The 26782-nt window shown below is 47.8% G+C and overlaps 1 protein-coding gene across 2 annotated transcripts in view; it reads right to left on the reverse strand.

Moving 5' to 3' along the window:
* The window catches only part of ASIC2 (acid sensing ion channel subunit 2), a 1207926-nt gene that overhangs the window by 71826 nt on the left and 1109318 nt on the right, over positions 1-26782 (reverse strand). For both annotated transcript variants that reach the window (XM_070390448.1, XM_070390447.1), the window contains exon 3: positions 6265-6392. In XM_070390448.1, the coding sequence (XP_070246549.1) occupies positions 6265-6392 (128 nt within the window). The remainder of the gene's footprint in view (positions 1-6264; positions 6393-26782) is intronic.

A 26782-nucleotide genomic window follows, 5' to 3' on the forward strand; every position in this document is an offset into this window, starting at 1 on the left:
GTAACCCTGGCGGGCTACAGTCCATGGGGTCACAAAGAGGACACAACTGAGCAACTAACACTTTGACATTGACTATGTATCTCAGCCCCTGCCTCTCAGAAGTAGGAACCCAGGTTCTGCCTCCCGGACTAGGGGAGGGAGGTTTGTCTTACATGGCCTTAACATGACCGCCACCACTGATCTTAACAGCACCCCATGCCAGCTGGCACAAAGGAAGGAGTCCACAGATGGCCGAGCATGGAGCAGGTGTGGAACTGCCGTCGCCCAAACTTCTGGGTGATTCCTGCATGCCCGAGTGACCCCCCAGGTTTCTAATGCTGGAGGCCCTTTGAGGTCATCTAACCCAGCCCTCCCATTCTACGGATGGGAACCCTGAGGCCCAGGGAGGGAAGCAACCTGTCCAAGTTTTCACAGCACAGTCAGGACTAGAGTCCAGGTCTCTGGCATCGCAGTCTGGTTTTCTGTCCCCAGATATATCTGTGCTCTTTTAGCTTGGCGACCTTTGGCTGGTGACTTAGCTGGGTGGTTTTGTCATCTGGAACGTGGTGACAACAATATCTCCCTTTCAGGCTTGTTGTGGGGAATAAATGAGATAATGCAGGTAAAGTGTCTCTGCAGCTTAACGTCTGGCAGGTGGTGTGTGCTCAGGAAGAAGCGATTGTTACTGCCCTTCCTCTCTGGAGTTTTGTTTCTGCTCCCAGCGTGTCATCCCACTGCCTGTCTCTGGTGGTGGGGGTCCTGGGATGGTGCAAGGCTGCTACAGCAGCTGAGCTGGGGTGGGGGCACTTCTCAGATTGTCCGAGGAGGGCAAGGTCATGCCTTGGCCTCACTGAGTTCAGGACAAATACAAATTTTAAGAAGCTATCTTTGGTCTGGACTACAGCCCAATGGTATGTTCTTTTGGATTACAAAACAAAGTGAAAAATATTTTGAGAACGGCATGTGTAATTTTTCATGGGTGGGATGACTTTACCACGCAAGAGGACTTTCTCGTTTACAAAGGCACTTACAGCAGGATTCCTGTAAGTCACCAGTTCTGCACAGGCTTTCACTAAGGAGTCAGTTTCCCTAGCATGAGTCACACCCACTTTCTAGGAACAGACCTTCTGTTCCCCCACGGTCTCGTCACCCCTGGCCTTCCTGTAAGATTCCCATGAGCTTTGAGCTGAAGCAGCAGAATCCTGGAATGGGAGCAGTGCAGCCGCTATAGATTAAGTCCATCATGATTTTCATGGGCCGTCAAGAAAGAAAAAGTGGGGCTTCCCTGATGGTCCAGTGGTTAAGAATCCACCATGCAATGCAGGAGACCTGGGTTGATCCAGGGTCGGGGAACTAAGATCCCACATCCTTTGGACCAATTAAGCATGGACGCCACAACTAGAGTCTGTGGGCCTCATCGAAAGATCCTGCTTGACTCGGCTAAGACCTGACGCCGCCAAATAAATAAACAAATAATGGTGAAGAGATAAAATCAAAAGAAAAAAGAAAAAGCTGCTAATTGTAACTGACATGCAATTGATTGGGAAACAAGCCCCAGTTTCAGAAATGTTAAAATGTGAAAGACCACACATCTTAGAACCAATGTTGGAAAACCAGGGTCAGCTGGATGGGATAGAACCAATGGCAGAACACACAAGTAGGGGCCAGTCTCCAAATTCTACTCGGCTTAAGATTATTTAGTGGTTATTTTTTTCTGTATGAAAGAAACCACTAATATGTAGGTTTTGTGAGGACAGACACTGGTCTGTTTTCTTACCACTGTATCCCCATCGCTTCACACCCATAGTAGGTGTTCAACAAATATTTGCTCAACAAATAAATAAAACAGAGCCACCTTATAAAATATGTGGCAAACCCAGACAAGAAAATAAATCATTCATAATCCCCTCACTGTGGGTATTTTGCCTTATTTCCTTCGAGTCTTATTTCCCATGAATATGCTCTTTTATATACATGTAAACATAATGATTATTAGATTTAGCTCCGGGATGTGTTTTTGTATTTCTCTGTTAATATGAATGAAATGATGAAATGAGATGGTGTGGAAATGCTTTGAAGACTGTAAAATGTTTAACCAAATATCTTATTATTAGTTATAATAACCACAGCAATGCTAATATGAATGAGGCTGATTTTCTGAAAATATACTTCAAAGCCAACAACGAATTTGTCCTCTGAAGCTAGGAATATGTTCTCTTCCTGATCACCATGGGGAGTCCCTCTGTTTCATTTTGGGAAGAAAAAGAGACTTAAGGATTCTGAGAAGTTATCAGTCCCAGCCACTCACCTGGTCTAGAAATTTCTTCAGTGTCACTAGCAGAGGGTCAGTGGTGGGGGTGGAGGGGAGAACAGAGGGCATCTTTCAAGACAATGACACTGCTGTCCCTACAGAGAGTTTCCTTCTTTTTAACTTTCACTAGCAGTGAAATGAATTCCCCTATGGGTTTCAGGGAAGGCTGTTCATGTCTCCTGCATGGTAATAGCAACGTGGACATCAGAGAGATGTCAGTACAGGTAAGTCAATACAGGATGGGAGTGGTGATTACTTTCAGTAAACCACAAAGGAATATTTGCCTTGGACGACTTGCCCCGAATTCCCTGTTAGATAGTCAAAGACTTCACAGACACACTGATTAGTCTAACTCATGCCTGGTTCTTCCAAGGGAGGTGGGTTGATTCACATCACACACAGAAGGAGAACTGGCAATGATTCTCTCCTTGAGCAAACTCTAGCCAGGCTCCTCTACGCCCTGTTTCCATGAGGTCTCAACCTTGACCTACAAAGGCTAGGACAAACACGAACACAGCTTCTTCCTCCTTCCCTCCCTGCCTCCCTTCCTTCCTTTCTCGTCATTAGCACTTAATTTTCATTAAAATGAATACTTTGAATGGAGAGAACTTCCCTAATGACTCAGATGGTAAAGACTATGCCTGCATTCCAGGAGATCCTCACCACTGTGGCTCAGACGGTAAAGTGTCTGCCTACAGTGTAGGAGACCTGGGTTCGATCCCTGGATCGGGAAGTTCCCCTGGAGAAGGAAATGGCAACCCACTCCAGTATTCTTGCCTGGAAAATCCCATGGACAGAGGAGCCGGTAGGCTACAGTCCATGGGGTTGCAAAGAGTCGGACACGACTGAGCGACTTCACTTCACTTCATGCCTGCATTCCAGGAGACCCAGGTTTGATCTCTGGATCAGGAAGATCTCCCCTGGAGGAGGGCATGGCAACCCACTCCAGTATTCTTGCCTGGAGAATTCCATGGATAAAGGAGCCTGGTGGGCTACAGTCCATGGGGTCACAAAGAGTTGGACACAACTGAGCGACTAACACACACATACACACACACACACACTTTGATGAAGAACAGGATTAGAATAGTGTTTACAATCGACTTGTGAAAAATCACATTATATAAGGGAAATAAAAACAGGTGAGCAGAAGTTCAAAAAAGGTGCAGCTTGTATATATCATTGCGCTTGGATGAAATATGCTGCTCAGGGGAGCACATACTTAGGCCGCATGAGCCCAGGAGGAAGACATCAACAGAGGACAACCCCCCAGGTAGCAATGCTGAATGCTGAATTCTCCAGCGAGCTCAAAAAATATTAGCATTTTGGAAACATTCAACTCGAGCTCTTTACAAAAACGACCGTCTCTTCAACATGTTTCTACACTAACGTGGTTTCTCACGGTTCAACCCAAGTCCCTGGGATGACCCAGCTCCCTTAAAGTACCTGCCTGAAGACTCAAGGCTGCCAAGTAAACTCAAGAGCTTACTGTTTGTTTTTTTGTGCCAGCATGGGAAGGCAGGACCCCTGTCTTCCTGCCTCTGCAGGAGGGGAGAAGCCTAACTATGATGGGGTTTTATTAGCAAACTCGGATGGGTTTCACATGCAATGACCACCCCCTCCAACTTTCCCCTTTTTTTGTAATTTTCAATTCCCTGACTCTGCTCAAGTGCCTTCTGTGTCCCACCCTTCCCCCTCATTTCCCCTTTAAAACGCCAAGTGCCTTCTGCACAGATTGAAGTCGAGTTCAGTTCATGATGAACCTTCTTCCCTACTGCAATGGTATATTACTCATTAAATCTGTCCTCGCCGCTTTAACCAGTATCTGACTTTGTTGATCTCTGACAGTACACCCAGGCTCATAGCTTGGGCTCCGGGCTCTCTGCATACCTTGACCTCTGAGTCTGTGTTCTCACTCTTCCTGACTCAAATCTCAGCCCTGAACTTGGCTCCCTGCTGTCAGCTTCATGTCCTCTAGGATGATGTTTTCTGGTTGTTCCACTTGGCTCCCACCTTGCACACTCTTGAACACTCCACTTCTGCCCACGCCGTCTGCCTCCATCTCTGGGGCCTGTAGATGCTGGACCAACTTCCAAGCCTTCTCTACCCCTGCCTGGGAGCTGCCATCCCACCTGCTACGTTCTGCCATGGAGGTTGATCATGACCTTTAGCAACTGCCCGGGTGTTAAGTACAGTAAGTTCATGAGGCCTGTGCCATCAATGCTCTCCCAGAGATTCAAAAATACAGCTCTCTTAGAGATTTGGCTCAGATGTGAAGAATCTGCTTGCAATGGGGGAGACCGGGGTTTGATCCCTGGGTCAGGAGGATCCCCTGGAGGAGGGCATGGCGACCCACTCCAGTATTTTTGCCTGGGAAATCCCATGGAGAGAGGAGCCTGGGGGGCTACAGTCCATGGGGTTTCAAAGAGTCAGACACGACTGAGCAACTAACACTTTCTTCACTTAGAGATTTAAAAACAGTTTTTTTCTCTTTTTTTTTTCACTTAAAAATTATTTATTTACTGTATTTATTTATTTGCTGGACCAGGTCTTTGCTGCTGCTGCTGCTGCTAAGTCGCTTCAGTCGTGTCTGACTCTGTGCGACCCCATAGACGGCAGCCCACCAGGCTCCCCTGTCCCTGGGATTCTCCAGGCATAACACTGGAGTGGGTTGCCATTTCCTTCTCCAATGTGTGAAAGTGAAAAGTGAAAGTGAAGTCGCTCAGTCGTGCCCGACTCTTCTCGACCCCATGGACTGCAGCCTACGAGGCTCCTCCGTCCATGGGATTTTCCAGGTAAGAGTACTGGAGTGGGGTGCCATCGCCTTCTCCAACTAGGTCTTTAGATGTGGATTTTAAAGATGTGGATCTTTAGTTTTGGCATGTAAGATCTTAGTTGCAGGCATGTGGGATCTAGTTTCCTGACCATGAAATTGGTCCTGGGTCCCCTGCATTGTAAGTGTGGGGTTTGAGCCACTAGCCCACCACAGAAGTCCCTAAAACCAGTTTCCAGTACAGAAAATTGCTCTATAAAGTGGCTAAGTACTGGATGAAAAATGATTTGAAACATATATTAAAAACAAGCTGAGCTCTTAAGTTATGTGTGGATCTCTTTGCTCCTCCCTGTTCTCTAGGCTCTGCCTTCCTCATGCTTTAGAGCTGGGCTCCCTGTTGCTCATTCACCTCACTCTTCACTCCAGGCCTCCCAGGGCAAATTGTCTTGGGTGACCTGGTTTAGGATTCCCTCAGTGTCCTAGGCTCTCCAGCTTTTATTCTAAGCAAACCAGGAAATGAAGAGAAAAAAAAGCATCCATCCCAATGTCTCTCTGCAGTCCTGCTTTGAGACCTCCTCCCCACTGAGAATCTATGAAGGTCTCCCTTCTGAGACATGTAGCACATGTCACATCTATACGAGTCCATATTCCATGGACGTGCTGAATTGACGAAGCCATCCTGGCTGGCTGGCTGGCTGGGAGGGTCCCTCCCCTGGTGCTGAATCAGAGAGCAGACATTGACCCATGAAGAGGCTTCCCTCCGATCAAACTCTGAAACGGAGACTGATGCCTGCCTCTGTTCCTTCTTGCAGGCCACCTGGCATTGTATTAACAGAGTGATGAAACACACCAAACCCTAGCATCCACTGGCCTCCCACCTCACCATCACAAAGATTTTTCCCCAGAATCTTTTAGGGAAAAAAAAACCCAACCAGTTCACTTAAAAAGAAAACAAGCTGGTTTTCCCTCACGCCCAATTTCAGAATTGACAGGCAGTCCAGCAAAATCCACATACAGAGGTCAACGGATACCTTTCTTCAATTTCAGAGTGAGGGTTTTAACTGAACCCAACCCTACTCCTTCCAGCCTCCTGGGTGGATTCTGAGCCTTCCAGAAGTAAGAATCCTATTTCTCCACCTCACGTGGCTGGTGGCTTAGAGAGGCCAAGGACCCCTGATCCCAGAGACCCCAGGGGACTTACCCTCTGCTCCTGTGTGGCCACGAAAGTCTGGAACCCTGGTGCCACACCAAAGCCCAGCTCTTGGATGAAAGGTGGCTCAGACTGACTGTGGATCTGTACCTTCACGCCTGCTTCAAATGTCGTTTCCTCTGAAAGAACAAAGATGGACAGAGCCATGGGTCAGTGACAACGGAGGTTTGGGGATTCCTGGGGCTGAAGGACTCAAAGGGATGCTGGGAAGGCTCCACAGCAGAACCACAGCCCCCAGAGATGTATACATCTGCATCCCTGGCAACAGCAGCTATGTTACCCTACATTGGAAAAAGGACGCTACAGATGTAACCAAAGATTTGGAGATGGGGAAATTGTCCTTGGAGATCCAGATGGCCCAACAGGATCACAAGGGTCTTTAGAAGAGGGAGGCAGGAGGATCAGAGTCAGAGAAAAATGCTCTGCTTCTGGCTTTCAGGATGGAGGAGGGAGCCATAGGTTGAGGGATGTAGGCAGTTTCAAGAAGCTGGAAAAGGCAAGGGAATGGAATTTTCTCCTCGAGCCTCTAGTGGGAATGCAGCCCTGCAGATACCTTGAAATGCACTTTTGACTTCTGGCTTCCAGAACTGTAAGATAATAAATCTGGGTTGTTTGATGCCACTAATTTTGTGGCAGTCTGTTACAGTACTCATAAGGAAAGAATTCAGGTCATTTAGGCCAACAGCTCCTTGCTTCAGTCTCCAAAACTACAGAATGGGATTACAAAGTGAGTCAAGCACATATGCTTTTTCTTTTTCTTAACATTTTTTTTTTTTGGATTGGAGGATAATTGCTTTACAATGTTGTGTTGGCTGCACCTATGCTTTTTATTTACTAACTTCTGTACTGGGCCATGAGCTGAGTCGAGGTGAGGGGATCAGGAGAATGAAAACACAATGTTGCTGCAGTCAGAATAAAGATATGGGGCTTGTTTGCAAGCCCCTTGGAGCTGCAGGAAATGGGCAACTAGAAGAAAAGCTCCTCCCCTTTTTTCTCTTTCTGGCAGTGATGGAAGGCACGGCAGGAAGGGATGGGGCAGCAGGGCCTGGCTCATCCTATGTGTTGGTGCTCAAAATTAATTGGTGGGGAATGCACCTATGGGATCCTTCACCCTTTCCTGGGCCTCCTTCTCTGTCGTATTCTTTGCAAACAGCCTGAAGAACGAACTTTCCAAACTGCAAACCTGAGTCACTTATAAGGAGCCCAATTGCCTTCACCCGCCTCCATGCCAGCCTCCTTCTGGGCAGCCCTCTGCTTCATGGCATCACGTGGTTCAACCCATCAGGGCCACCGGATTGGCTGTTACCGATCCCTGATCAACAATCGGATTGGTTGTTACTGATCTCTGCTCGGCAGGGGTGCACACGCATCTCATTTGTCCTGGAATATCTTTCTACTCGGGCTTCCCTGGTGGCTCAGATAGTAAAGAATCTACCTACAATGTGGGAGAACTGGATTCGATCCCTGGGTCAGGAAGATCCCCTCGAGAAGGGAATGGCTACCCACTCCAATATTCTTGCCTGGAGAATTCCATGGACAGAGGAGCCTAGAGAGCTACTTGGTCCACCTGACTGAACATTGCCCTCCTCATCAATGAAGGTTCAACCCTCAGCCCCACCAGAGCAACTCCTTCTGCTTGCTTGTATTCTTCACATACACTTAGCAAAGCCTCTGCCACACCATATCATCATCCTTTATCTCACTGTCTTTTCCACTAGGGCATCTTACAGGCATCCAGGGAATGATTGTTGAATGGATGAGGGAGACATCTGTGATTCCAACCTCACTCACGCATTAAAGGGCAAGGCCAATCTAGAGTCCGCATCAAGGAGTGTTCCAAAAGCAGAGAATGGGGAGAGGATGGGTAAATGCAGAAATCAGTTAAGATGAGGGGCGGTAGTGGTGGAGGTCAGAGGTCAAGGAAGGGGGATTGTCAACACCAGGGCCATAGCATGGGGACAGTCTGGGGACATGCTCTAAAGCTGGCACAGAGGAGAAAGGTGAGGAGGACGGAAGGGCTGGAGCCAGGCGTGTGACTGATCAGGGCTTGGGAAACTCTGGGGGCTGGTGACCAAGGCAGGGGAGAGGCCTGGAGCTGGTGAGAATTCCAAGGTCAGGGGCACAGGGCAGGTGGAATGGGAGGAAGGATGGGCAGGGCTCTCACGACCTAGATGAGGAGGACAGCAGCTGATACGGAGTTTAGACAAAAGAGGGCCTCGGCTGGGAATCCTTTCATATGCGTCCTCCTGGAGCAGGAGAGAGTCCCAGGGACATCTCCACTTTTCCTGCAGCCGGGTCAACTCTTCCGCCGTCTCTTTACCCAGATCGCTCCATCCAAACTCCCGCCCATGTCCCTCCGTGCTTGTGTCGAGCTGTCCGGTGGATGGTGGATGCCTCAAGAGAAGAGAGGGCTTCTTGCTCTGTCTGGTACCCACAGTCCAGCCCAGGGCTTAGCCCACAGCTCCATCAGGAAAGGGGAATGCCAGAGAAGGCGGACGGGGTGGGGAGAGGAGGGCTGAGCGGCCAGCTGTCAGGGGCTGTGTTTTCTAAGGCCCGCCCAACGAGCCTAAAGAACAGGCTGTGATGGGGGAGGAGAGTGAACACCGGTGATGCTGGGGGACAGGAATGCCCGTGCCTGGATGAACAAAAAGCACATTCAGTGAGCTGCAGGGGGGTGGGACAGGCGAGATGCCAAAACGCATTTTCCAGAGCTAGTGAAGCTGTGTGCCTGCGATATAAAAGCGAGCTTCGGAAACCTTCGAGCCTGTCAGACAGGCTCGGAGGAGGAGCCGGTGGTTACAGGGAGAAATGAGGAATGAGGACTTGGTGTCAGAAGGGCTGTGAGTAATGGGCAAGGCAGACAGCCAGGCATGCCTGTGTTAGCGAGAGCCGCCCAAGGCTTCTCAGACTGAGTTAGGGTTTGGATGGGGCGTTTATTCCAGAAAGCAGCTGGGGCTGGGCAGAGTAAATTCCAAAGTATTCTCGTATCGTTACAAACATGCAGCCACCGGATGAGCAGAAAACGATGAATCAGGTTTCTGCCTCCTTCAGGACAGTGCTGTCTAGAGGAACCTTCTGCGAAGACAGAATGTTTTATAATCTGTGTGATCCTACTTGGTACTGTTAGCTACAGGAAACGTGACTAGTGCAACTGAGGAACTGAATTGATAAATGAATAGATAAAAAAATAAATAACCCCCCCAACTTTTTTGAAGCATAGTTGACAAAATCATATGGTATTTAAAGGGCACAGTGGGATAATTTGATATATGTATACATTGTGAAAGGATCCTTCCCCCCTCAACGGGTTAATTAATATATCCATTGGAAGGAATGATGCTGAAGCTGAAGCTCCAATACTTTGGCCACCTGATGCAAAGAGCCAACTCATTGGAAAAGACCCTGATGCTGTGAAAGATTGAAGGCAGGAGGAGAAGGGGGTGACAGAGGATGAGATGGTTGGATGGCATCACTGACTCAATGGACATGAGTTCAAGCAAACTCCCAGGGATGGTGAAGGACAGAGAAGCCTGGTGTGCTGCAGTCCATGGGGTTGCAAAGAGTTGGACACGACAGAGCGACTGAACAACAGTCACGGCACATGTGTACCTTTTCCTGGCCTGCTTTATTCATCTATTTACTTTTTAGCCAATTGAATTTTAATTAATTAAAATTTAAAGGGTTCCACCTCTTATTAACATATACATCATTTCACATATTTACCTTTATCTGGCCTGCTTTATTTATCTGTTCATTATTTTATCCAACTGAATTTTAATTAATTAAAATTAAGTAGCCACATGTGACTGCTGACCACCTTACTGGCCAGTGTAGTTGTAGACTGTCAGCTGTGAGCAGACCCGAGGCATCTCAGAGCAGTGGGGGTGAAAAGGGCTTGAGCAGCCTGCTTCCCCATGCAGGTACCCTGCTGTGTCTCTTGTCCAGAAGCAGGAGATTTGGGCGGGGTGCTGAGCAGCAGAGCTGCGCATGTCTGTGGTCAGCCCACGCCCAGTCCCAGAGGCTCCCTGACCCTGTCCTCCCAGAGCACCACTCACTCTCACATCTCCAGATAAGACTTACTCTTCCTTCACAGAACTGCCCTCAGCTCCCCTCTATGGAGCAATTCTTCAGTTTGATAAGGCACAACAGTCCCCTCCAGTGCCTGCCCGGCACTCATCCCCTCGGCTCTTGCCTCTTCTGGACAAGGCTCACTCTCAGTGCAAATACAAAGACCCACTTTAAGAAATGATGCCATGAAGCCCAGATTGTTAGAACCAAAGGCTCAGCCCATGTTACCTCCAAAGGATACCAGAATAGAAGGCAAGTTGCAATCATGTGCAGTGCTCTGGGTGACCACTCCTGGGACTTTTCCTTTTATAAAAAAATTAATTAGAAAACCTTTCCTTTTAAAAAATATTTCTTTATTTTTGGTTGCACTGGATCTTCATTGTGGTGGGGAGGTTTTCTTCAGTTGCGGCCAGCGGGGGCTGCTCTTCATTGCAGGGCACGGGCTTCTCATTGCAGTGGCTTCTCTTGTTGCGGAGCATGGACTCTGGGTGCATGGGCTTCAGTAATTGTGGCACACGGGCTTAGTTGCTCCACACACGTGGCATCGTCCTGGACCAGGGATTGAACCCTTGTCCCCTGCATTGGCAGGCGGGTTCTTAACCACTGGACCACCAGAAGTTTCATCCCTAGAAATTCTGGTACTATGTCTCTGGGGTGAAGCTCGGGAATCTGCATGTCCAGGGATTCTGATACAAATTATATGCGGCCAAACACATGTGGGCAAGCAGTGATCTAGTGCAGAGAAGGGAAGTGATTTGGCCAAGGTCACACAGCAAGTTAAGAACAGAGCAGGGGTCAACACCCAGGCATCTTGACTCCCAATTTGGCACTCTCCCTTCCCCCAACTAGGAGTATGGTTTATTTCGTGTGAGCGGATGACCTGGTTCATAGCTCTGGGGGCTGGAGAAAGATAATATCCTTTTCATTGTCATATCCCTGAAAGTGCCTGGAACAGAGCAGAGCTCAGTAATTGTTTGTGGAATGAAGTGAATTAGTGAGGGAGTGTCCTCTGCTACGTTGACTGTTCCTGCCCTTGGACCTGCTGGGAGTCTGCCCAGGGTTTACGTGGACCCTGGGAAACACCAGCACCACCTACCGCCCAGAGATAGGATCCCTCCCGTGTTGCAGGAGGCAGAAGGCCTCATCTGCTGAGATGCCGCTGGGCTGCACACAAAACAACAGCAACAGCAGTGATAATAACAGTAGCCATAACTGGGACCATCTGCACAATTCTGGGAACCAAAAGAGAATGTGGGGCCCACTGTCAAAAACTTACTGAGAAACTCAAGATAGCAGTTGTTGTTCTTTAGTCACTAAGTCATGTCCGACTCTTTTGCGACCCCATGGACTGCAGCCCTTCAGGCTCCCCTGTCCCTGGGATTTCCCGGGCAAGAATACTGGAGTGGGTTGCCATTTTCTTCTCCAGGGGAACTTTCTGACCCAGGGATCGAAACCGTATTTCCTGCATCAGCAGGTGGATTCTTTACCACTGAGCTGCCATAGCAAAGCACCAAACCAAGAGTCTGGGATTTCCCTGGTGATCTGATGGTTAAGACCCTGTGCTTCCAATGCAGGAGGCATGGGTTTGATCCCTGCTTAGGGAACTAAGATCCTATATGCCGCGCAGAGCAGCCAAAACACAAAAAGCTCAAGAGTGTGACCCTCCTGAGCCTGTGTGACTGCAGTGCTCACACACCCACGAAGCCAACCCTGATGATAACCCTGCTTGGTGCTGGACAGAAATGTTCACATCTTCCTATTCCTTTTGCCACCAAATGATTCAACACTGAGTGGCTTCAAAGAGGGCAGGCTCCCGGTGCAGTGGAGGATTTGTTTACACATCACGAACACCAGGATTCAAAGCCCCAGAGAGAGACAGAGAGCAGAGAACGGGAAGTTACTACACGCACACAGCGTCAGAAGCCCTTGCTAATTGGGACCAAGCTGAGATCCTGATGGCCTAACATGAAAGGTGATGTTGAATCAGGAGGAAGGTAGTAAAGAGGCTTCAACCTGCAGAAACCAGAGTCTCCCAGCATTTTTTTTAGCAGCCGGGTCATGGTTGGCAGCAGGCAAAGGCGAGCATTTCCTGTGCCTGCAGAAAGGGCTGGGAAGCTCTGCGGGAAGAGATGGGGAGCGAGGGGCAGAGTGCATAATGGAGCAGAGAAAGCACATCGCAAGGAAAGCAGCTTATATCTTTAATCTTTGCGAATTACAGGAAGCGAACCGAGGCAATAAACACTGGAGAGAGGGAGGCAAAGAAGCGTCTGAAAATCTGGAGGAATTTTCTAGGCTAAGGCAAGGATGTACTGGCATAAAGCAATCTTGGGTTGGAGGAAACTGTAACAGTGGCTAGGATGGCTAGCTTGGGAGTGAAGGGTGGGAGGGAGGTCAGCCATACGGTGAGATGCATCTCAGCGCAGGATGGCTCTGCGTGTCCCCTCACCATCCTCTCCACTCTGCTCTCTGCTCCGGGAGCTGCCCTTGGGTAGAGTGTACTGCTGGCCTCCCTTGCCTTCTAGCTTCTGGTTGGCTTTAGCGAGTGGTGGGCCCAGGTGATAAACAAGGGGAGACAGGAGAGTCAGGCTGGGTTATTTAGTCTCTCCACTCTGTCCTCTGGTCCCTGTGGGTCAGCTGCATGCCACCTTGAAGGGCACAGCCCCGGGCTGGGGGACTAGCTCTCCATTCTGATATTGGCTCTTTCCTTGTTTCCCAGGCTTGGAAATGGCTCTCTCTGCTACCAGGCTCAGCACACAGCCCCATTGGCGTGTGCATGCATGCTAAGTCACTCCAGTCGTGTCCAGTTCTTTCTGACCCTATGGACTGTAGCCTGCCAGGCTCCTCTGTCCATGGGATTCTCCAGGCAAGAATACTGGAGTGGGTTGCCATGCCCTCCTCCAGGGGATCTTCCCGACCCAGGGATCAAACCTGTGTCTCTTGCGCCTCCTGCATTGGCAGGCAGGTACCACTAGCGCTGCCTGGAAGCCCCAGTGGTACTGCCTTCTTCAAGCCTTGCCTGCACCTTTGTGGACTAGCCCTTCACTAATCGTTCCTTGTATTACCCGGTCTGTGGGTGCTGCTGGTTTCCTGGTTGGATACTGACGGGGAGCATCCCCAGAGGGTATCTACCACCTCACCTCTGAGAGGCAGCAGGAGGCCCCTCTGCCCCAGTGTCCACTGAAGGGCAGCTGTTGGTTGGAGCGCAGTTGGGAATGAAAACCTCACTACCTGCAGGGGTAGTCTTTGGTTTCCAAAGTGTATCTTTGCACTGAGTTGAAAATTGCCTGCTTATAGATTTTATCCCCTTTTTCTAGCTCCACCCCTTCTTCCAGGATCTGAAGATATAACCACTGAAGCACTTTTTTAAAAGTATTTTTAACTTATTTTCTAGGAGAATTTATTTAATCAATTTATTTATTTATTTGGCATATGGGTTCTTAGACCCCCGACCGGGGATCAAACACATGCCCCTGGCATTGGAAACATGGAGTCTTAACCACTGGACCGCCAGGGAAGTCCCACGGAGCACTCTTGTTTTCATGCTGACCCCAACAGAGCTGACCGCAGTGAATCTTTGTATCTGAAGTGCTCACTAGCTGAGGTGCGCTTAGGGATGTGCTTGGCTTGGCCAGGCATTTGTGGGGAGGGTCCTCGGACCCTCTCTCCAACCCCCCAGGAGAACCACCTGTCCTGCATGGCTTGTGGAGTTCCGGAGGTCCCATTTCTTACACTGGGTAGGGTTAGCGTGGGCACAGCTTGTGCCCAGAGACAGAGCATCCCTTTCTCAAAGAAGTAAACCGGGCTTTCTGAGCCAATGGACATGCAAGCTTCTGGTATTTGGAGGGTCAAAACCTGAGAACACCCAGGACAGTTGGTTAGATGCTTGCGGCTTGAGGGTCAGGCAGGGTGAGGGTTAATGTTAGGTCTTGGTTATGCAACAGAGAAGTGCAATTCTATTAAACAGAACGGTTACCAAACATACATTAGAGAAGGCACCGAATGTGGAGTTGGGTCTAGGCTCATTACAAAAAGATTTATTTCAAGGATTATTTAAATAATGAGTTTCCCTAGTTCATTCAGGCTCAGAGATTATAAGTGACTGAGAGGGCTGATAAGTCTGGGAGGGTAACCAGCGGGTAGGAGAAAGTGCCAAGTCTCTGCAACTATAGGGGAAGTTGGTGAATGATTAGGATTCTGTTGATAAAGATTCTGTTGACGCACCCCGCCAGCAGAAGTTAGGTCCCACCAGATTGCTGAACAGATCCTGTATATAGATTGCAAATCTTGTTCAAAGCATTATCAAATTCATAGCAACTTTTTGTTATTGAATTTTTTTCAATAAATGAATGTTAAAAACACGATAGCATTCACGTGTGGGTGATGTCTGAGAAATATCCAGGGTGTTAAAAAGGCATCCTCATATTTCCAAAGGATGGGAACAGTGGTCTAGATCAGAGCTTCTCCTACTTGAATGTGAGTCATCGGGGATCCTGTTACCAGGCAGACTTGGGATGGGGTCTGAGCTCTGCATTACTAGGGAGCTCTCTAGGGATGCCAGTGCTGTTGGCTGGAGGACCACACTGTGGGTAGCAGGACCCGCAGGAGAAGATCTAGGCTGCAGCAGAGCACACCAGGCCTGTGGAGGGCTGGTCTCTGCCTACCTCTCCAGCCCCAGACCTCACCCCTGGACCCAGCCACCTCGGGACACCAGGGGCTGGGCCTGGCCTTTGCACTCAATTCCCCTCCCTCTGCATGGCATTTCCCCTCCCTATGACTTATCCCCTCCTCTGACCCTCACATACTGCCCAGCCACCTGGCAAACAGGCCTGAGCATGGGACCAGAGGTCATCTCCTTTCTGAAGCCTCCTTGAGAAACACTTTTCTTCTCTTCCAGAACAATTTATCTCCTCCTTTGTACCCCAGCTTTCCTCTATCTGTCTTAACACTTCGAGGCATTTAATTGCTTACATGTGTCCCAAGCAGAGTGCAATTGCCTGCTATTCCTTGAGGCATTTAACGTGAGAACCCTTGGATCAATGAGTTTCCATGTCCTACATAAAAGGAGCCCTTGGGATAGCCCTAGACCGTGAATGCTTTGAAAACCTGGACTGGGCCTTACATCTGTATCCCTGAGTGTCGGGCACACAGTAGGCTCTGTGAGATGTGAGCTCTGAACTGGGGCTGTTTCATCCACCTCCTAGATGGTCCCCTCCGACCATTGCCTGGCTGCCTGGGAGATTTAACTAGAGCACCTGCATAGCACTTGGCATCTGCATGAAGCAGGTCTTCACAGATTGATCTGCTTACTTGATGCCTGCCTTCAGGAGTGCTTCTGACTCATGGCAGCATTTCTCCAGATTCTTTGGCACCTGTGGAGACCACCTCTCCAGGACAAAGGTCCACTCTTGAGAGCAAGCTCAGAATCACAGCTGGCTGCATGCAGCATAGTCGGGTGCTCTAGACTCTCAGAACTCAGCCAGAGCCCACACCTCTCCTTGTGGAGAGGTCCTTGGTACCAGGCACTAGCACAAAAGTCTCTCCCGGAGGCAGAGATGTTAGGGAAACCATAGCAACCATCTCCCTCCACTCTTGCTCTGTCCCATTTGTGATGGGGGCTGGGAACCATACTACCTCTGAGAGTTGCTCAGGCCCTCCAGCTATATGGAAAATTTATGATTATTTTTTAATTTAATTTTAATTTTGATCAAAGCAATACATGTACATAATTTTAAGAGCCAAATGGTACCTCAAGGCTTTTAATGAAAAACAGTATTTTCCTGCTCCACCTCTCCCCATCCCCTGAGACACACTCCTCAGAGGCAATTACTCTCAAGAGTTGGAGCTGTTTCTCCCAGAACTGACTTTCATAGTTTCATGGACATCAACTGCTTGACAGTTATTTCTTGATTTTTATAACTTTTAAGTATTATCTACTGAATTTCCACCATGGGAGCTGAAGCTGTAAGCTCCTTATATGAAATATCCTGCATACTCCCTTGCCTTTCACCTAGACGTCAGTATCCAGCTTTCACTTAATTATGACTATGCAAATATTACCCACACCCCAGCCTTAGAGTATATAACATTTTTGATCTCTTCCTTGTGAAACTATTTTGTTTTTCCTAATTTTTTTTCTTTTTGTTTTGTTTGGCTTGTACCTATGGCAGAAATAGCAAAAAAAAAAAAAAAAGATCAAAGTTATAGAAAGAGCGGAAAAGTGGTTGCCAAGGGCTGGGGGTGGGTGGAATGGAGAAGGTAGTAAAGGTGTACAAATGTACAAACTTTCAGTTATAAGATGTCTAAGGTCAGAAGATTTTATGTAAAACATGGTGACTATGATTGATAATACTGTAACATATCTTTCTGATCCAGAAACAAAACCCAGGTCTCCTACATTACAGGTGGATTCTTTACCATCTGAGCCAACAGGGAACCCAAAGTGTTAACTGTCCAGGAGTGTCAGACTCTCTGCAACCCCATGGACCCATCAGGCTCCTCTGTCCACGGAATTCTCCAGGGAAGAATACTGGAGTGGGTTGCCATTCCCTTCTCCAGGGGATCTTCTCGACCCAGGGATTGAACCTGGGTCTTCAGCATTGCAGGCAGATTTGTCACCATATGACCATCAGGGAAGCCCTTCAGTTCAGTTCAGTTCAGTCGCTCAGTCGTGTCCAACTCTTTGCGACCCCATGAATCGCAGCATGCCAAGCCTCCCTGTCCATCACCAACTCCCGGAGTTCACTCAAACTCACATCCATCGAGTCAGTGATGCCATCCAGCCATCTCATCCTCTGTCATCCCCTTTTCCTCCTGTCCCCAATCCCTCCCAGCATCAGAGTCTTTTCCAATGAGGTGGCCAAAGTACTGGAATTTCAGCTTTAGCATCATTCCTTCCAAAGAACACCCAGGGCTGATCTCCTTTAGAATGGACTGGTTGGATCTCCTTGCAGTCCAAGGGACTCTCAAGAGTCTTTTCCAACACCACAGTTCAAAAGCATTAATTCTTCAGTGCTCAGCTTTCTTCACAGTCCAACTCTCACATCCATACATGACCACTGGAAAAACCATAGCCTTGACTAGACAGACCTTTGTTGGCAAAGTACTGTCTCTGCTTTTCAATATGCTATCTAGGTTGGTCATAACTTTCCTTCCAAGGAGTAAGCGTCTTTTAATTTCATGGCTGCAATCACCATGTGCAGTGAAGCCCTTAAGGGAGCAGAAATTAAATGTTCTACTCTTGATATATCAAATATATTTGAAACCAAATTCTATCCTTACTTAATTTATAGGTTGCTGGATATAGAGTTCTCTCTTAGACAAGAAAGACTCCTGCTCCCTGGGCCCTGCCCCAAATTTGAAGGCATTCTGCGTCTTCTGGCTTCTACTGCATGCATTGAGAAGTTGATTCTAATTTTAGATTCTAGGTATTTGACTGGTTTTTTCCTCTCCAGAACCTTTTGAAATGTTCTCTTTGTGAGCCTGAATTTTGCAAGGATGCATCTTGGTCTGGTTCTCTTGCCACTTATTGCAGATAGGACTTAATGAATTCTTTCATTATGGAAAATCATGTGGGTCAGTTGGGAATTTTTCTTATTTTATTTCTTTGGCAACATCTTCTTCTCCACTCTCACTTTTGTAATTCTAGAAATCTTAGTTGTAGGATGTTGAGCTTTCTCGGTTTGCTTTCTCATTTTTGCATTTTTTTCTCTCCCATTTTCCATCTGTTCGTCTTTTTTGTTTTACTTTTCAGGCAATTTCCTCAATTCCAATCCTTCTGTGGGTTTAAAAAATGTTTGCAATCATATTTTTAATTTTCAGTAGGTTTAAAAAAATTTTTTTCTTTGGATGTTACTTTTTAATAGCATCCAATTTTAATAGCTGGTGTTTACAAATGCAGTATCATCTCTTACCTCTTGAGAATTTTAATTAAAATGTTTTGAAGTTTCCTTCTGCTTTCTGCATTTATTTTTTATTTATCAGACACGTACATAGTGCCTGATATTATTCAGGCACTTTGCTAAGTGTTTCACAAAAATATGAACCCATATCTACCTTCCTAACAACCTTAAAGAATAGATAATAATATTATTCTCGTTTTAGAGATAATGGAACTGAGGCTCAGAGAGGCTAAGTAACTTGTCTGAGGTCACGCAGCTGGTAAGCTGAATAGCTGAGATTTGAACCAAGGCTCTAGAACTCATGCCATTAACCATTATCTCTATTTCCTCAAAGTTTCTTTTCTGTTTATTTGGTTTTGATTCCTTTCCTGTTAGTGTGTGTGCAGGCTCAGTCGCTCAGTTGTGTCCAATTCTGCAACCCCGTAGACTGTAGTCCGCCAGGCTCCTCTGTCCGTGGGATTTCCCAGGCAAGACTATTGGAGTGGGTTGCCATTTCCTTCTCTAAGGGATCTTCCTAATCCAGGGATCAAACTCAAATCTCTTGCATTGGCAAGCAGATTCTTTTCAATTGTGCCACCTGGGAAGCCCCTTTCTGTTAAGTGGCTTCTCTCAAGGGCTTGACTTTTTGACTCTCCATTCATCATTAAGAGTTAGTGTCTGGACAGTCTTCTTTGTATGTGGGAGGATTACCAGGGGATTTCACCCTAGGATGATCTAACTGTATGGGGACTTCTGCCTGTCATTCTCTGTGGGTATTTTCTCTTGAGCTGGTCAGTGTCTCCAGGCTTCTGGTTAGGGGTGGGAGGGGTAGATTAGTCTGACTGAGGACCTCACTACTCAGGAGGCAGAAGCTCATTGTATCTCCCTGGTTTCTACACAGCACCTCACCCCTGCCCTCGGTTTTGTTTTTCCCCTTTCTTAAAATTAGTTCATTTTTTTCTTTTTAAAAAAAAATTAATTGGAGGCTCATTACTTTACACTATTGTAGTGGTTTCTGCCATACATTGACATGAATCAGCCATGGGTGTACATGTGTCCCCGATCCTGAACCCCGCTCCCACCTCCTTCCCCATCCCATCCCTCAGGGTCGTCCCAGTGCACCAGCCCTGAGCACCCTGTCTCATGCATTGAACCTGGACTGGCAATCTATTTCACATATGGTAATAAACATGTTTCAATGCTATTCTCTCAAATCATCCCACCCTTGCCTTTTCCCACAGAGTCCAAAAGTCTGGTTTTCCCCAGTCCAGAGCCCATCTATTTCTTTTTTAAAATGAATTTACTTGTTCATTTATTTATTTGGCTGCAGTGGGTCTTAGTTGTGGCCTGGGGCTCTTTGCTGCCACGTGCAGTATCTTTTATTGTGCTGCACGGACTCTCTAGTTGAGACACAAGGACCTAGTTGCTCCCTGGCATGCGGGAGGGGGTTCCCTGACCAGGGATCGAACCCGTGTCTCATGCATTGCAAGGCAGACTCTGAACTGCTAGACCACCAGGGAAGTCCTGAGCCTATCTATTTTTCAATCTGATTTTTTGCTCGGGTGTAAAGAGATATTTGGTTGCATAACTTCTTTCACAGACTTCTAACTAATCCTCCTAGTTTTAGCTGCACCTCTCATCCTCATTGTCTGCAACATCTGATGCCTCCAATCCTCATCCTTTCTCAAGGAAGGGGGTTGTCTATGGACAGAACTGTTTGGCTTTAATCAGTTTCCCTGTGCAGACCCCGATCCTTCAGCCTTGTCTGCTCTGACCAGTCAATTAACATCTGCTCTCCACTTTCCATAAACTTGCTGACAACTACTGTTCTCTTCTTTCCCATCTTCTTTGGCCTTGTGGGTTTATACTTGAAAAAAAAAATTCTCAATTGCCATTTAGGAGAGATTTGGGAGGGAGCCTCCATACAAAGTTATGTTCATTCCACTGTGTCCAGTCAGAAGTTTAGACCATAATCTTCCCTGAGGTTCAGTGGGCACATCATGGGCTCCTTTTACCATTCCAGGAGAAGAGGGATAGAAGTAGAACTGATCCCAGGATGTACACAAGCCATAGGACCAATGGGTGCTTTTCATTCCCAATAGCATCAGCTGCCCATTCAGCCTTTTTTTTTTTTAATTTTAAGAAAGATTTACTTTTATTTTTATTTCGCCATGCCTCGTGGCACATGGGATCTTAGTTCCTCAACCAGGGATTGAAAGCACCATCTTAACCCCAGACCAGAGAAGTCCCACTTACTCAGTGGTTTTCAAATTGGGTTCCTTGGAGCCCTAGGGTTCCTCAGAGAGTCTCAAGGTTGGCCACAGTGGAGCATGGAGAAATTAAACTATCTCCAGTTGAACCAGAGCAGCTCTTCCTTTATCTGCTTTATATATTGGGGCTGTGCTAAACCTTTTGTTCAATACAAGGATTCTGCTATGGGAAAAAAAAGAGGAAAAAAATAGAAAGGGAGAACAGCAACAGACCTATCATTATATGCCATTCTGTCTCCAAAGATGTCACTGGAATATTTTTTTCTGAGATATTTTTATGGCTGTGCCTTTACAATCACTTTTTTGAGTTTTAAAGGAATGCAGTGGAAGGAGACTTGCTTGTGGGTCCATAAGTGGGTTTTCAGCTGGGTTCAACTACTTAGCAAGGTGTGTGTTCTTGGGGAGCTTCCTCAACCTCTCTGGGCTTCAGCTTCTTTATTTTGCAATGGGGATTATACCTTGTTTGGAGGGTCACTTTGGGGATTCATGGGACAGAATGTTCATGGCATTGGTGGCTCAATGGTGAAAAAAAAACAACAAAAACTGATGGCAATGAAAGAGACTCAAGTTTGATCCCCGAGTCGGGATCAAAGATCCCCTGGAGAAGGAAATGGCAACCTACTGTGGTATTCTTGCCTGGAGAATCCCATGGATGGAGGAGCCTGGTGGGCTACAGTCCATGGGGTTGCAAGAGTTGGACACGATGTAGTGACTGAACCAACCAGCCACCCTGGTCCCATCACCGTGCACAGTACAGCGATATTTTCTCTCTCTCAACAAATGTATCAACAGATATCTATTGCCCTGGTATATGTCAGTGAGGCAGACAGTCCAAGATCCCTAACCTTTTGTAGCCTGTGTTTCAATAGAGACAGATTCACAACCCCAAATATTAGTAAATAAGTAACTCATATGGCATACTTGAAGATGACATGATGTGGAACAGAGGACAAGCAAAACAGATAAGGAGGGGTGAGGAGTGGGGTGGAGTGCAGTTTTAAATAGGGCAGTGAGGGGAGGTGAGAGCTAAGCAAGACTTGACGGAGGTGAGGGCATGAGCCACATGGTCCGAGCAGGCAATTCTAGGCAGAGGGAATGGAGGATGCAGGTGCTCAAAGGGAAGCTTTCCTGGGGTGTATAGGGAGTCACAGGGAAGTCAGAGTGGCTACAGCCACGTGAACAGGGGGCTGAGTAGGAGGAAATGAGCCTGGGGAGATGATATGGGGCAAGGTATCGACTCTATTAGAGCGAGGACTCTCAAAATAATTTCTATGCTTAAAAATATAACATCAAATTCATTTTCCCCCAACACTAGGATTTGGGGACATCAAGGCAGAGTTTACTTGATTAAAAAGTATATTTTCAAAACTTCCCTGGCAGTCTAGTATTAACAGTTAAGACTTCACCTTCCAATGCAGGGGGTGCAGGTTTGATCCCTGGTCTGGGGAGCTAAGATCCCACATGCCTTGTGGCCAAAAAACCAAAACATAAAACAGAAGCAACACTGAAATAAATTCAATAAAGATTTTTAAAATGGTCGACATTAAAAAAATCCTTTAAAAAGTGTATTCTCAAAAGGGACCTACTGCATAGCACAGGGTCTATGCTATCTGCTCAATATGCTATCTACACAATATCTGCTCAATATTATGTAGCAACCTAAATGGGAAAATAATTTTAAAAAGAATAGATATATATGTACATATAACAGAATCACTTTGCTGGACACGTGAAACTATCACGGCATTGTTAATCAACTATAATCAATACAATATAAAAAGTTTTAAAAAAGGAAATATAAAAATAAAAAATTAAAGTGCATTAATATATTAAAAAGTGTATTCTACATCAGCTTGAATGAAGGCGATAATTTTGAGCCTGTCTGTCTACAATGCAAGTCTTTAGCGAGCTCCCAGCACACTGATTCCAGTTTGCTCAGATGTAACCCATCTCCATGCTCACCCCTACCTCCCTGAGAAGGGCCATTCCCAGGACTGGCGTGTGGAACCCAGCTCCCTCAGGGCTCCCTTGTCCTTCCATAGACACGCCCAGTGTCACTGATTGGCCCAGGGGAGAGCACCTGACTGGGCTGGGCCAATGAGTCCCTTCCTTGTTTTTCTCTTTTTAATAGAACAATGGGAGACTCAGAGTGGCCTTTCCCTGACGGTAGGATGTGAAAAATTATAAATCTATTGGGAGCTATGTGTGAAAAGATACATGTGCGGAGAAACCCTGTCTCTAGGGAGAGAGAAAAAAGCAAATCAGAGAGAGGAGAGGTAACAGAAGGGGTGAAAGCCCGAGGAGGCGGGTGCTCTTGTTTCCAGGTGCTTCTTGTGCCGCCCCTTTGCCTTCCCGCAGCTGGGTTGCTGAAGCTTGCCTTGGATTCCAGGGGTAATACAATTCTTTAATGCCCAAGCTTGTCTGAATCTGGGTTTTCTCATGTGCAGCCTAGATAACCCACTGCTTATTTCTTTTATCTTTGAAGTTACTCAGAGGCATCTACACAGAGTTTCATTTTTAACAACCTCCCACCTGCCTTCAATTTAATTTCCTTTAGCAAAATGCTGGTCGTGAAATCTGCACTTCTGTAGCCTAGGACAGCTTTTCAGTCCTTTTTCTATTTTGTGAGGTCCTCCATGAAAAAGAAGGTTTTCCACGGTCAAAAACATTAGGGAAATAAATGCTTTATGCAACATTCCTATCTTGGAGATTCATAATGTGATGTATGGAGAATCCCCGCCCTGAATTAACGTGTTTAACTCTGCCTAACCAGGGTTCTCCAGATCATTTTTATTCCTGTAACATGTAACATCCAAAACTCAGGATTTGGGGGCATGCTGTCCAGGTCCATCTGTGACTGAGCCTGCCTTCTCTAAAGTGGCGTATTTCCAGGGTGCCTTCCACAAGGATATTTGACCAAGGAGGCATTGTCAGCCTGGGGGAAAGGACATTTTTGATCGATTTTGTAGTCACTTTCTACTTGCTAAGCATGAGTCCATAGGGCTGGGTCCACCCAAAGTGGATGTCTTTTCCTTATTCACTCTTTGGCACCAAAGGTCCTCCCTGTAGGTCAGAGTTACACCCAGAAGCATGGCTCCCTCAGTGCTTCCTGAAATTTCTGAGAAGTGAAGCAAGAATGTCCCAGAGGCTCTGCTTTGAGAATGAGCTACCCAGAGGATAAAGTGCTCCAGGACCCTTGCGTCAGCGTAGGATATTTGGAACAGTCTCTGCCTCTGGGATGGTCTGACCATCCTCCTCCTATCTACTGGTTGTCATTATCAACCTTGACTGTTTAGAGTTTGCAGAGAGTGCTCATCTGATCTGCTGGTAAAGGCAGGGCTGAGTGTTCGATCATGGGTCTGACTCTATAAAGTTACTTCCCTGTTCTACTTCTCTGCCTCTGTCATCAAGCTGTCTGTGGCACTCTCTCAACAGCCAGCTTTCCATTCCTTTCTCCTCCATCATCACCCATCTCTCTTCTCTAAGGACTCAGGTTCCTTTTCCTGGGGATTGAGGAGAATTGGAAAGGTCAAGGAGGCAAGGTGGCATCCGTGGGGCCACCTGGCTTGGCAGGTCAGGAAGGCGGCTCCCTCCCAAAGACCAAGGTGGAATGAGGCTTGGCCATCCCCTCAGTCTTTGGGAGCAATGACCAAAAAGCAGAGTGTGGCCACACCTCCTCAAGTGGCCTTAAAGACAAACATCCCTCACTCACCAGAGCCCCCTCTTGTCCTTCAGCAGGTGTGTGGACGTCAATTCCACCCACTTCTCAGCCTGAAGAAAGGTACTGTGGAGGAAGTCTGGGTGTGGGGATTCAGGAGGCGTGGCTGGGTAGCCTGGGTGAAGTTGCCTAACCTCAGCCTCCATCCCTGGCAGATGGAGATAAGGAGCCCTTCCTATTGCTCAACATGAGGGGAAGGCCGGGAGGGAGGGTGGTTATGGCCCAGAGGAATGCGGGGATGGCTGCAAAGGCAAAAATTCAAGAGGTCAAGCAGAGCTACGGAGGCTGTGCTCTCCAATACGGCGGGCACTCGCCCCCTGTGGCGATTTAAATGAATATACATCCAATGATAATAAAAACTCGGTTCCTCATTGATCACATATCAAAGGCTCAGTGTGGCTGCCATATAGGACAGCACAGTTAGCATTGTAGCAATGACCAGTTTCTTCTCTAACTGATTTCTTCTGGCTTCTGTCCTGCTTTCAACCCCTTCTCCTTCACGCCCAATTCCAACCTCAGAGGACGCGGTTTGAGTGACAAGTGCTGGTGTCTCACTAGGGACAACTCACGCTCACTCTGCTGGCAGGAGGGAGCCTGGAACTTCTGGATTCTGTGTGCAGCTCTGGTTCCTGATGGTAGCTTGAAAGGCAGGGGCTTTGTCCTGTGTCTTCTGCAGTCCAACCGTGTCCTGCCTGGGTGTTAGGCTCACAGTAGGTCCTTAACCACGATTATGGATTTGTCCTGAATGGATATAGCTCATGGTCCATGAGGGCTGACGGCTGGTCAAGAAGCCTGGGGCAGTACAGTCCTGGCTGGGTCACAGATTCACCATGTGACTATCTGTCCATCACTGCTTCCCACCAGGCCTCTGGAGAACAGGCATGCAGGGGCAGGGTGTGCGTGTGTGTGTGTGTGTGTGTGTCTGGAATAGATGGTCTCAGGTTCTTTCCTGCTCAAACCATCCACAGCTTCAGGGAGCAAAATGCAGATTCCCCGGGAAAGGCCCTGTGGTTGGAGCCCAGACCATCAGTGGCCAGTGTGGAGACCCAAGGTGACCCTGCAGGGAGCTGTGCTGGGTGAGGATGTCTGGGAATGGGGCTGCCTGCCTTGCGAGTGTGTGTGTGTGTGTCTCTGTGTGTGTCTGTACATGTGTGTGTGGGTGCATGTGTGTGTGTGTGTCTATACATGTGCTTTGGCTCCTGACTCAAGGTAACAGGTGAGAAATCCAACATTACACTGGAAGGATATAACTAACTTTTGGTCAGGCTGTGGGTATGCGGTCTCCGGGATTCTTTCCTTTTTAATTTAATTTCTGGCTGTGCTGGGTCTCTGTTGCCATGCGTGGGCTCTCTCTAGTTGCGGCGAGCAGGGGTTACTGTCTAGTTGTGGTGTGCAGGCTTCTCACTGTGGTGGCTTCTCTTGTTGCAGAGCGTGGGTTCTAGGTGTGCAGGCTTCGTTGCCCCTCAGCATGTGGGATCTTCCTGAACCAGAGATTGAACCTGTGTCCCTTGCATTGGCAGGCGGATTCTTAACCACTGGCTCAGCAGGGATGTCCCTCCAGGATTCATTTTATTTTTTATTTCTCTCTTTTTCCACAAGAGGTTCAACTAGCAAATATGTTCTGGTGTCTCCAAGGTAGAGAACCAAGTCTTGGGGACCTGGTCCCAGCTTCCAGGACCCAGGGTTGTCTTTGGGCCCCAGGTCGCAAAACACAGGCTGGCCTGAAGGATGTTCTGGAAACCCAGGCTCTGTGGGCCCTTTTCCAGAGCGTGGCACTAACACATTTCTTTATCTGTTGGTGGAGGGCAGTGCTTAGTCGCTCAGTTGTGCCCAACTCTTTCAGACCCCATGGACTGTAGCCAGCCAGGCTCCTCTGTCCATGGGGACTCTCCAGGCAAGAAGACAGTGGGGACCCTGAATTTAGGGAAGTGGATGGATTCAACTAAGCATCTGCTTGGCAGAGGGCTGCAGCCTGAGGTGAGCTCCCAGAGACGATACTGGATCCATGTGAGTGGGTGATGCTTGTGAGGCCATTTCACTCTTCAGGAGCAAGAGGAGTGACCACAACATGCCCCGAGGGGTGCTCAGAGGCGAGGAGCCTGGAGAGTGGGTGCAGTGGACGGGATACAGCTCTGGGCTTGTGGTCAGTCTTCTCCAGGGTGGAGGCCCTTGCTGCCTTCAGAAGCCTGGAGGGCTTGGAACTGGGGAGGGCCAGGCCTCAGGACGGGCTGAGGGAACAGCTATGGGAATCACAGGATGGAGGCTGGGCTGCAAGAAATGAGGGCTGGGGTGTTTGGCCTTCACCCCCTCCTCAGCTCCAACCTGAGGGCCGAGGCCTCCTTCCTGCTGCACTCTACTCTCCCTTCCCACTACCTGGGGGCCCTCTCAGGCGCATCTCCAGACTTCCTCTTCCATTCCCTCTTTGTTAGTCTCTCTTTGGGTCTCCTTGGCATCCAGGATCCCATGCTTGGGCACCTCTTCACTTCACTTGGTGAGATCTAGAGGCTGCCGGCCTCCCTAGGCCTCCCCACCGTATCATTCCAACCACCGCTCCATCATCACAAGGCCTTCCCTGT

Source organism: Bos mutus, chromosome 19 (genome assembly GCF_027580195.1).
Source record: "Bos mutus isolate GX-2022 chromosome 19, NWIPB_WYAK_1.1, whole genome shotgun sequence".
Classification (NCBI taxonomy): Eukaryota; Metazoa; Chordata; class Mammalia; order Artiodactyla; family Bovidae; genus Bos; species Bos mutus.